At 42.0% G+C, this 12,430-nt stretch overlaps 1 protein-coding gene across 2 annotated transcripts in view; it reads right to left on the bottom strand.

Moving 5' to 3' along the window:
• Chrnb3 (cholinergic receptor nicotinic beta 3 subunit) overlaps window positions 1-11,761 on the bottom strand; it is a 50,559-nt gene extending 38,798 nt beyond the window's left edge. For both annotated transcript variants that reach the window (XM_013146810.3, XM_063239937.1), the window contains exon 1: window positions 10,924-11,761. In XM_013146810.3, coding sequence (XP_013002264.1) covers window positions 10,924-10,978 — 55 coding nt within the window. In that variant the 5' untranslated portion in view covers window positions 10,979-11,761. The remainder of the gene's footprint in view (window positions 1-10,923) is intronic.
• Window positions 11,762-12,430: the final 669 nt, after the last annotated feature.

Here is a 12,430-nt window from a genome sequence, read left to right as displayed (position 1 = left end):
TTGAAAACGTAATTAAATCTTTACCTACAAAGAAAAGCCCAGGCCCAGACAGATTCACTGCAGAATTCTAAAAGAAATACAAAGAAGACCTAATGCCAACACTCCTCAAACTCTTCAATGAAATTGAAAGGGCACAAATCCTACCTAAATCATTCCTAGAAGCAAATATTACTCTAGTACCAAAACCTGAGAGGGACCCAGCAGAAAAAGAGAAATACAGACCAATATCTCTAATGAACACAGATGCAAAAATCCTCAATAAAATATTGGCAAATAAGATGCAGCAAATTATCAAGAAGATCAGACACCATGACCAAGTGGGATTCATCCCAGGCAGGCAGGGATGGTTCAATATATGTAAATCAATAAATGTAATACACCATATCAATAGAGCCAAAAGTAAGAATCACATGATCATTTCTATTGATGCAGAAAAAGCTTTTGATAAGGTCCAACACACATTCATGACAAGAACCTTACAGAAAATTAGAATAGATGGTCTTTACCTCAATATAATAAAGGCCATCTATGACAAACCAATAGCCATTATCATATTAATGGCCAAAAATTGAAGGCCTTTACTTTAAAATCAGGCACAAGACAAGGATGTCCCATACCACCACTCCTATTTAATATACTAGTGGAAATACTAGCCAGAGCAATTAGACAAGAGAGAGAAATAAAAGGGGTAAAGATAGGAAAAGAGGAAGTTAAATTATCATTATTTGCAGATGACGTGATACTCTATGTAGAAGTCCCCAAAACTCCATTGAAAGACTCCTCGATATAATAAATAAATTCAATAATGTAGCTGGATACAAAATCAATACTCAAAAATCAATAGCATTCCTATACACTAACAACAAAATCACAGAGAGAAAAATAAGAGAAGCCACACCCTTCACACTAGCAACCAAAAAAATGAAATATTTAGGAATTTCTCTCATGAAAGAAGTGAAAGACCTATACAGGGAAACTTATAAATACACTGAAAAATGAAATTGAAGATGATCTCAGAAAATGGAAAGACATCCCTTGCTCATGGATAGGAAGAATAACTATTGTGAAAATGGTCATTCTCCCAAAACTTTATACAGATTCAATGCAATCCCAATTAAAATACCATCAACATACCTCATAGAACTCGAGAAATCGCTCCTAAAATTCAACTGGAGCGAGAAGAGACCTAAAATAGCAAGGACAGTTCTAAGCAGCAAAGGCAAGGCAGGAAGCATCACAATCCCTGACTTGAAGTTATACTACAGAGCAACTGTAGTAAAATCAACATGGTACTGGAACCAAAACAGAGCCGAAGATCAGTGGAATAGATTAGAAGATACAACCACAACTACAAACACACTCAACCACCTTATCTTTGATAAAGGGGCCAAACATGCTCACTGGAAGAACGACAGTCTCTTTAATAAATGGTGTTGGAAAAACTGGCTCTCCATATGCCGAAAACTAAAACTAGACCCATTCCTATCACCATGTACTAAAATAAAATCTAAATGGATCAAAGATCTAAATATTAAAACAGAAACACTAGATCTATTGGAAGAAAAATTGGGTAAAAACCTTGAAGACTTAGGACTAGGTAGAGAATACATGAACAGGACTCAAACCACACGGAAATACTTCTCAGAGTCAATAATTGGGATTACCTCTTATTAAAAAGTTTCTGCACATCAAAAGAAATCTCCAGCATAGTGAAAAGAAGACCCACAAAATAGGAAAAAAATCTTCGTGAACTGCCCCTCAGACAAAGGACTTCTTCTAAAACATATAAAGAATTTTAAAAAATCAGATCCCCAAAATTCAAAGACCCAATCCAAAAATAGGCATCTGAGTTGAATAAACAATTTTCACATGAAGAAATACAAACAGCAAATAAATATATGCAAAAATGTTCATCATTATTAGTCATTAGAGAAATGCAAATTAAAACCACACTGAGATTCCATCTCACTCCTGAAAGAATGGCCAAGATCAAGAAAACCACCAACAATAAATGCTGGAGAGGCTGTGGAGAAAAAGGAACTCTCTTGCACTGTTGGTGGGAGTGTAGACTGGTACAACCATTGTGCAGGTCAGTCTGGAGATTTCTCAGAAAGCTGGGACGGGAAGCACCATTTGACCCAGCTATTCCACTTCCAGGCATATTCCCAGAAGAACTGAAAGCATCATACCACAGTGATATATGTGCACCTATGTTTATAGCAGCACAATTTGTAATAGCCAGATCTTGGAAACAACCTAAGTGTCCATCAACTGAGGAAAGGATAAAAATATTGTGGTACTTTTATACAATGGAGTACTACTCAGCTATAAAGAATGATCGTATTGAGATATTTATAAATAAATGGACAGAGCTTGAGACCATACTCATAAGAGAAATAAATCAAACTCACATGTATAAATACCGAATAGTTTCCCTAGTGTAAGAAATGATAAGAATACATAAAAGTATGTAATAATCATGATTTCCCAATCATATTGATTTGAAGCCATATAATGTTTTCACTCATTAATTGCAATGGTTTTAACATGGGTTGTTGGATTTTAGTATCTGTGATAGTACGAATAGCTATTTTGAAGAAAACAACACATCATAAAAGCTAGTGCTGATTTAATATCATCTTATTTTGAAGTCCCATCAAGCTGTTGTACATCTCTTTCCACTGGTTTTAACATGTGGTATCTTACTATATTTTACTATATGCAATAATATAAACAAAATTTTTTATAGGCAAAGAGATAATATAGAAACCATTGTTTTCTGTTAGCTGGTTCTAAATACCCTGTAATTCTTTCATTCTCTTAAATGGCTTCCCACTGTCTTGATATGCTTGATGCTATAGTATACGAAGTTACACTCAAATAATTCAAGGAAAGAGGCCTTTAGCGACTACTATTATGTTAGATTATCTGGTGGTGAAACACATGATGCTTAAATTGTTCAGTTCTGACCTGTGTTGTTCTGTTACAATGTCGTCTTTTAACTCAATCTCCCCCCCCCCTTTTTTAAATTAATCTATTTTTTCTTATTTTTTTTCAATTAAGGGAAAATTAAATTAAAAAATAGCAGGATATATTATAGTAACTTTTTGTTTTCCTATTGATCTGATTTGAACCCCAGCATTGCTCTCCCCATCTTGTTCTGTCTGATTTTACTATATTCTATTTTGTTTGATAGTATCAACTTTGAGGATATAAGCAACCACTTTGAAGACAGTAAGATTTACTATGATGCCCATTATGGTTTGACTGTTATCTTCTTTTGAAGTCCTGTAAGCTCTCCAGTGTAAGTTTTATTGGTCTTGTTCTGTACTGTTTTGATCAATTCTATTATACCTGATGATATAGGCAACTCTTTTTAAAAATAGCAAGAGGCACAATGGTAACCATTTTTGATCACCTGATATTCTGTTTTTGCATCATGTACTATGCCCATCCATCTGTTCTAACCGACTATGTTTTGCTTAGTCACGTTTGGTTTTATTCTCTTCAAAAAAAAAAAGTAATAAGAACTGTGGGAGTAATAAAACCCAAAAAATGTAATTGTTATTGTAAAAAAGAGGAAAGGAAGGTGGTCTAAGGGATATAACTGCATGTATGTTTGAGTGTGTAGGATGGAAAACCATATTACTGAGCTTTTGTTGGATCATTGAACAGAATTGTCTGCACTCTCACTGTATGAATGTCCACTTTATATGCTTTAATTTTATAATTTGGACAACTGTTTCTAAGATGACAATATGTAACCTATTAACTAGTGATTTCTTACTGTATATTTTTTTGTTGAAATTCTGTATTATTTGTACTCTTTTACTGCTTTGTTTTTTATTTCCTTTCTTTTTTCTCTTTAAATAAGAAAGAAAGAAAGAAAGAAAGAAAGAAAGAAAGAAAGAAAGAAAGAAAGAAAGAAAACTTTAATCTCTCTCAAGCTTCCTGTCTCCCACTGTTCCCAGCAAGCAGTGCTGAGTGATGGGGCAGGACAGCTGGGCAGCTGTGAGTCTTGCTCTGTAGGAACCTGTGTCCTTACTGGAAACGGCAGGATCCAAAGAAGTGAAAATCCTCCAAAGGTTTCAGAGGGCAGAGATGTTCATTTGCTGGGCGGAAATTCTTGATTTCCACTTTGGCTCCTCTCCCTCTCCTACCTAACCCTGAGCTCAGTCTTATCCTGCCAAACACACCCAGCTCCAAACACAACCATCAGCTCCTTGGCAGAGCCTTGCTTTGGAGCCACTGCTCTGGGATTCCCCTGCTGCTTTCTAACCACTCTGCACTCTTTCTCTTTTTATAGTCCACTTTCATGGCAGTTCTGATGAGCCTTTTAAAATGGAAAACGGTCACATCCTTTCTCCCTGAACCCTCCACACGGATTCCCATCAAACTGAGGAAAAGCCATCCCCATCCTGCTCACAGCCCACCAGGCCCTGCAGGCCCTGCCTGAGCCTCTCCCTGCAGCCTCCAGTGCTGGCCTCTTCCTCAGCCCAGGCCTGTCTGCTCTTCACTGTGAGCAGCTTGGATCAGCGTCCTCTATTTAAACAGATCCTTTGAGCTACACTGTCTGGGAAGTCCTTCCACTCTCCATCCACACTGTATCTCATTGCTGCGTCTTCCACTGGGGCTCTCGCTCTCGTGGCACATTCCCTCTTTTGTTGTCCGCCTGCCCCAGTCAGTGTGCCAGCTCTGGAACAGTTGGAGTGTCAACCACAGTCCAGTGTCCCCACTTCCCAGATAGGAGCTGCATGGAGCTACTGACCACAGAGATGCGGGGAGATCAAGCCTGTGAGCAGCTGCACAGTCAGCTTGCCTGCCTCTGCTTTGCTAGGTGGAACTGGGGAGTTTGGGTAAGAGCTGAGCACTCAGAGAAGACAGACTGGGGAGGGGGTAGCTGTCCTCCCTTCTCAGCAGGTCCTTGTACAGACAGAGAGCCATTGAAAAGGCTTGCAAGCACCACAACTGGTCTGGCAAAGTTAGAATAAATGGAAACCCTTGTGGGCCAGCATGTTGGGAGGGTCAAGGCATAGGGAGAAAAGAAAGTGTGTATAATAGCTGACACATTGTGTCAACTTGAGAAGTTTACAAGTTTAATGAAGTGACTCAGCAGGTGTCAGAGTCCTTACCTTGTAAACATTCTCATCTTAGGCAAAAGGAGGGCAGGAAGACAGTGTGAGTGCTACACTCACCCCAGGGGTAGTAGCCTGTATACAATATGAGGGAGGAAAAGAGACTTATTCTCCCTCCTGCCTTGCTCTGGCTGCTTTTGCTGTCTTCTGAGCCTGGGACTGTGCCCCAGTGCCACGCCACCCTGCCTTGGAGCCCGCTGATTATGGACTGAAACTTCCACAAACCATGAGCTCAATAAATCTTTGCTTCCTTAATTTTGGGTGTTGAATATTTTGTCCCAGCAATGAAAGAAAAATAACTAAGAGGGAGAAGCAATAAACTTGGTCTTTTGTAAGAAACCCTCTCCCTTGTCCCCAGTATTAATTCTTTTAAGAGGCCAGGGCCCTGGAATCTAAACATCTCTCCTCGGGCCCCACCTTCCAATACATGACCATAATAAGCATCAAATTTTCCACACAGGAAGCTCAGGACAGAGTCAAACCTCATCAGTGCAGATGCTGGTGTCCTATCCATTCGCCTCTTTCCTCAGTAATAATGTTACCTTTAATCAAGGGGAGCCACAGAGGCAAGGGAGCACTCTGCAAGGAAGAGAGCCTTCCCCAGAATGATCTCAACTTCTGGCCTCCAGAAACAAGAGAAACACATATCTCCTGTCTGAGCTACCCAGGTATGGCAGCCTGGGCTACTGGAGACAAATCTTTTCTGAGCAAAGCTGACCTACAAAAAAAAAAAAAAAGCTTTAATGCTTTCTGCCTATCTTCAAATTTTCTGAACCTTTCCTAAGGAGGAACAGACAGAGGTAAGGCCTAGACAAGTTCACAGTTTGTGCTTTTTAAATAGCACACCACACGGAAGGGCAAAGGCCTTCTCTAGATTCTTTGAAACTAGGGCCTAGATACCTATTTGGTGATGTTTGATGAATGAACAAATGAATAAAGGAAAAGGGGAAGATCAGAATACATGCTTTTATGACATGAGGGTTGGAAGCTCACTGCGCCGGGGATGGAAAACCACAGACATCCTCAGGAGTCCCAGGAAAATGGTCTCTGTTTTAAGGAATAAATGGACTTCTGAAGAGTTGTATGTGGTTTACTTTTTGAAAATTGATTTATATTTTAAATTAATTGGACAAGACCAATGTTCTGATCTTATCTGGGCAGTCTACTGACAAATGAAGAACTAAGTGCTCTTGGAGAAACCAAAGGACAGGGATCATCTCTTTGGGAAGCTTGTATTTCCCAAACTCAGCGTCAGTGAAAGAGGAAAGAAAACTGAAATGATCAGAGGTTCAGACAAGCAGGAAGGGCCCTCAGTGTTGTTTTAGTCTCTCCTTTTACAGGTACAGTCACTGCAGTGCTGCAAGAACAAGAGTTCCCTGGGGTCACCTTCTTACTGAGTGCCAGATACAGTCTTCTGAGTACTAGCTCAGTCACCTTTCCACCTGCACAAAACTGTTTGAAGACTGAGTGCAGCAAATGACTGTTACCTCTACCATGGTCTGCTATCACATAAAAGTTCTTCCAACAATTCAAGTCTATTAACACATATTCTTGGTATTGCTGTTTTCTTGCTAGTATTGCGTTTTTCAAAATGCCTTGCTATGGTTTGGGATGAGAGTGCCTGCCCCACCAGATGCATCCTCTTAGTCTTCAAGGTGAAGTGGAATCTTCAAGAGGCAGAGCCTAGCAAGAGTTCCTGAGGTCACTGAGAGTGTGTGCGTGACAGGGACTCTGAGGCCTGGCTCCGCCTCTTCCTGTTAGCTGCCTGGTTTGTGAAGGAAGTGGCTTTGCTCTGTCAGGCACTCCTGCTATGATGTGCTGTCTCACCAAGGACCTTAGAGCAATGGAGCCAGTTGATCATAGACTGCAAACTCCAAAACTGTGACTCTCTTTACTGACTATTTTAGGTATTTTGTTATAAATGCATTATTTTCAAAGCAGTATGTGACATGGAAATCTTCTAAAACTAAGTCACAATCACATTTCTTTGGTCTTAGGAAGGCACTCAGTGGTGCTGGTGCTGTTTTTCACACCAGTCAACTCTGCCCTTGCTGTAGCTTACATCTGACTGATGAACAAGGCTCTGCTTGGGGCCTCTGTAGTGGGGCACCATCCTGGAGTCACCTGCAAGGAAGTGAACTCCACATCCCTTGTTTTGAGTCCTGCTCTGCACAAAACCATCCAAAATGCACATTTAGTCCAGGGAGGGTGTTTGCCACCTAACAGGGCTCTTTATCATCTCTGGCAAAGCAAGAATTTTGTTGCTCACCTCAATCCCTGTTCTTCTTCCATTTCCTCTCATCTTCCTTTTCTCCCTACTTCATCTTTGTCTATTTTTCTTGGTCAAAATATTTTGTTTGGGCCCAAACCATCAGTTCCATGTGCAGAGAGCAAGAAGAGAGAAAGCTGGAAAGGGGCAGAGTGCACTGTGAGCCACAGGGAGACTGCGCTGTGCTGTGCCCAGGCTATTTATTTCCTGCCCACAGAGCTCCAGCTTGGATAGTGCTCAGAAAAGCATGCTGCCTTGGGATCACATCAGAACACAGAGTTCCTCGCCAAGCCCATCGGTCATTGCAACAGGAATCCAACAAATATTTATTTAACATTCAGAGGCACTAGACTTGGAGTTAGAGAAATGAGTTCTGTTCCAAGTTTCATGATCTTAAGCAAAGGATCTGACCTTTCCCAATAAAAATGAGGTGAGATGATTGCTAAGACCTCCCGCGGCTCACTTGCCTTATGTTTAAGATCTTGGAGTCCACAGCACAGCTACAAAGTGTGGCCACTAATGCTTGATACTTGAAGGTACAAAACAGAGCCTATGTTCACGATGTGCCATTCATGGGACAGCTTTTCATGCAGGGCTGCTATGTATCCAGCAGAGGTGAAGGTAGCTGTCAGGATAAAGGGGTTAGAGGATCCGCTCCTGCGGGGTAATTAGAACACTCTTCACCCCAGCGAGTGCAACTGGGAGAATTTAGAGAAAGTGCTCGATGCCAGCTCAACAAAGTTTTCCTTTGAAACCTAGAGCTTAACCTTCTGATCGCTTCCTTCTTTTTTTTTCTTTCTTTCTTTTTTTTTTGTCTTTTTCATTTTTATCGGTACCAGGGATCAAACTCACGACTGCCTGCTTGCAAGGCAGGCGCTTATGCCACTGAACTAAATCCCCAGCCCCATCTCTTCCTTCTTGATCAGTTTGCTTTTCGTCAGGTTCTCAAACCCTCTGCTGTCTTCTCACCCCTGACCAACATCTACTTTCAGGTAACATTTTGACAACTCACACCTAGGCGTAAATAATTGGTAAGACAATAGATGACCTCTTGTGATTATTATTTATGAAAGATAACATCATTGCTTATCTTCATCTAGGAGAGACAGAAATGACTGATGAATTTTCAAATCTCATCAAGTACAATTATCTGATAATTTTTCTTTTTGTTGTCATTCTTGCTGTGTTGGTTTTGCCTCTCAATCAAAAAAATTATACCACAAACAGTGGCTTCTTCCATCAACATGTGCAACAAGTCTGCAGGGTGAAATCAAATAGTAAATATTTAATGAATTCTCACTAAGATGAGAGCTTATTAAAATGATTTTTTTCTTAGCATGTCATCATGCTGTATTATTTGAGTACAGATGACTTCTCTCCTCATGTCACTAGAGACCATTTCACCATTTCTCTATCTGGTCACCAGCCTCTCTCTCTCTCTCTCTCTCTCTCTCTCTCTCTCTCTCTCTCTCTCTTTCTCTCTCTCTCTCTCTCTTTCTCTCTCTCTCTTTCTCTCTCTCTCTCTCTGTCTGTCCCCAGCAATGGTTAGATGGGTTCCCTTTCCCCGGAGAAGAGAAATTCATGGTTTTATGCCTTTTCAATAACAAAAATGTTGGAAAGCCAAGTGGCAAGGTTGTTGCCATTGGCGTCTTTCACATGAACCACATCAAAAGAGCCAGGATGTCTCTCCCTGTCGGTGATCGCGCCAGTCCTCCCGAAGTTGGCACCTCCAGTCACTGTACCTAGTGTCAAACCTGAAAAAAATCGTTGATCTTGCCAGTGTCCCAATCTGGATGTGAATGGTACAAATGTCATGGGTCACCAGATGTGGGATTCCTTTTGAGCCTACCCAGTTCTTTCTTACTTTCGCAGGACTCAATAGATGCTCTCTAGACTTTTACTGAATGAACAAACAGACATTATCATAAATAAGTTATGATTCTGTTTTCTGGAAATAGACACAAGCACTCAACATATGAACTAGCAATATCAGAACTGTCACACAGTCACACTCAATTATACTTTTTTACTAAAGCCTAAAATATAAAAATAAAGAGGATGCCCCTTGTAATATGAAAAGGTAGTTTTGTGTAATTAAAAGATCTTTATAATGAGTAGTTAGGTTAAGTAGCTTAGGAAAGATGTCTTCTAATGGGTCTAGATAGTCACAATGTGAGATTTATGGCAGCTATTAAATCTGTTGCAGATCCACAGAGATACACCTCCAAATACATCCCCAAACAGCAGGAAGCAAGCCCCAGGCTCCCTCTGGGCCCCTCACTGTGCCTGGAGGACTATGCACACCCAAAGCATTCGTGCTGATCACCCTCACTCAGCACAGAAAGGGTTTTCCTGGGGAAAAGCACCAATTCTTTCATAATAAAAAGAAATCCTGACAAATGAAGGTAGAGAAGCATCAGATACTGATAGTATGCTAAAGCATACAAATGTGGATTCTTATTCTTCTGGTCAACAGACTATATTTTAGATTTTGCAGAGAACAAAATTGATATTTGGAAGTGGGTTTGACTGTGTTGTGTGGCATCTCTGTTGTGAAGAAAGGTTGTTTCTGAAGCAAGGGAAATGTTCAGAAAGACCTCACAGGCACGATTCACTTCTGGATGCAGGTAGGTCTGTGCCATTGCTTCTGCCTCTCCATCTAAAACTTGTATAGCCAGATGTGCTAGAAACACTACTGAGAAATAAATACAAATTGCTTATAGAACAACACTTCTTACCATCTAGCTCCTGGTTTTAGATGGCTTCTGGTTCCATGAGAAGAGTCATTCTGTTCTTAAGTTATGCAAGAAGTAAAGGACCCCAAGCCCCAGAAAGCAGCAGGTGCACATGACCATGGTGTCCTAATCTTTTTAAATACCTTCTTCCTCTTTCCCTGTCTCTTGTATTTCTCTCTTTAGTCTCTGTCTTTCTCTGTCCCTCCCTCCATCCCTTTCTGATTTCTCTCTCAATTTTTATTTGTCCTCTTTACTGATCAATAATTCCACTATTTCTAATTGGAGAGCGGCCATACAGCATGCATACTCATAGACATGGATATACATTTGTTTGTGATATACACATTTGTCAAAATATTTGTATGTCTATAGAATATATTGGACAAACAAACATCTATACATAGACATAGTAATCACCAGCAAATGTGATATAAAAGTGTTGATATAGTCAATTTCTATGCCCAATATTTGGACTGTCCTATGAATAAAGGTCAGTGCATTCAGTAACATTTCCTCTGCTTTTATTTTTTCCTACCAAGCTCATAATGATTCAAAAACAGTAAGATACAACAAATGACCAAAGCATAAACCTCACGGAATTCACATATATGATTTCTTTAGCAATACACAAATTTCATAAAATAGCCATTTGAATCTCATTTGAAAGGTTATCCAAATATAACTGTGGGTGACCTTTTGCAGCTCTAACATGCTCCGCAGTCTAGTTTGGCCTCCTTTGCTTCAATAATGCTGCGTCTCCAGTCTTGAGTTCAACTTGTCTTACCTGAGGCAATGATGCTGAGGAGAAAAGGCACCAGCAGAAACTCAGTCTGCATCATGATGTCTCCCGTAGAAAGATACTTTCTTTCTTTTTAAGCAACAGAAAACACAGAGGTTTGAAGCCCGAATGAGTCTCACCAGGGGCAGGGAGAGGCGAGTTCACCCCAGCCTCAGCTCTTGCTTGGCCTCTGGCGGGCACTGGAGCAACTCCAGCTGGCTGTCAGGTGCTGCAGGTCTCAGATGCACCCCTGGGTCCTAACTTCTGACTGATTAGACTGCTGTCTCACAGAGAGAGCAGGGTGATACAAAAGGGACAAAGGCTGCAACACAACGTCTGGGGGTTTTTCTCTTACTTAAAGGTCTATACAAAGGGGAAAACAACACTTTATCACCTCTGCCCAATGCACACGCGTAGTCTCCTACGCTACATCCTGGTACTCTTTGCGGTGGGCCTGACCTGACAACCTGCACAGCAGCGCAAATGTGCAGGCACACACAGGGTGCATACAGTCGAACGGTCATCCTGTGCGAGCTTCTGTCCCTCAATGAAGCTGGCACTGTGTGGAACCTGAAACTGGACAGTAGGAAAAGCATGGAGATTACTTCGTGATCTCCACAATGACAAGAGAGTGACTGGATGGTTCAGCAGCACAGACAGTGACTTGGGGCCAGTCGGGTGATCGCGAACCAGGGTACTGATGACCACACGGATGTTGATCTGGAAGAGGTCTCCAGTAGGGACCGCACAGCTCTGACCCGCAACTGCACAGGAAAAAGCACCAGTCTGGGTGATTGCTGCTACCCAGTGTGCGCCACCGGACCCACAGCGGGGCAGCCCTTAAAGTATGGGCACCCGATCCTAACCAGAGCTCTGGATATGTTGCTCTGAATATGGCCACAGAAAGATCATTGCAAGTCTCTACTCAGAGCGATTCGCTTCGCCAGCTCATTTGGGGGAGTTGGGGCAAAATGTGGTCTTTCTGATTTTTTTTTTCCTACAAAAATTGTTAACGAAGTTAGAAAAACTAAATCCCACTGAAGTGTCTGTTTAATTAGTTTTCTTGATTAGGAAGATCACACTAGGACACACTGACAACATCTTGATCACCCCAAGGCAGTCGTGTGGCGCACCCCGTGTTCGGGTGCTGCAGCTGCGGTGTGAGGTCTGCAGTAAGTCGAAAGAACCCCTGGGGTCTAGAAGCGAGGACCCATGAGAAATGGTGAGCGATACAAGAGTCCAGCAGAAAACTCCTGGGGAACCACCTTCCTGCTGCCAAGAGCCACCCCTTCCCAGCCGTTCATGTGGACCCAGGCGGCAGCCCTCGCTCCGCCTGCCTCGGCCTCCCCCATCCCTCCTCGGCCGCCTGGTCGGCCAGCCAAGCCCTCCAGCCTCAGATGTGCAAGTGCCCTGGGAGGGCGACGCGTCTGCTCTGAGACTTGCTGGTTCCCAGGACCCCCGCGTGGGCGCCCTCTCTGCAGCCTCCGCCCGGCCGGTGCCGCGGGCTCTGGCG

Source organism: Cavia porcellus, unplaced genomic scaffold (genome assembly GCF_034190915.1).
Source record: "Cavia porcellus strain 051 isolate PalLab524CR breed Dunkin Hartley unplaced genomic scaffold, mCavPor4.1 scaffold_29, whole genome shotgun sequence".
Lineage (NCBI taxonomy): Eukaryota > Metazoa > Chordata > Mammalia > Rodentia > Caviidae > Cavia > Cavia porcellus.
This window is presented reverse-complemented; position numbering and strand designations above follow the sequence as displayed.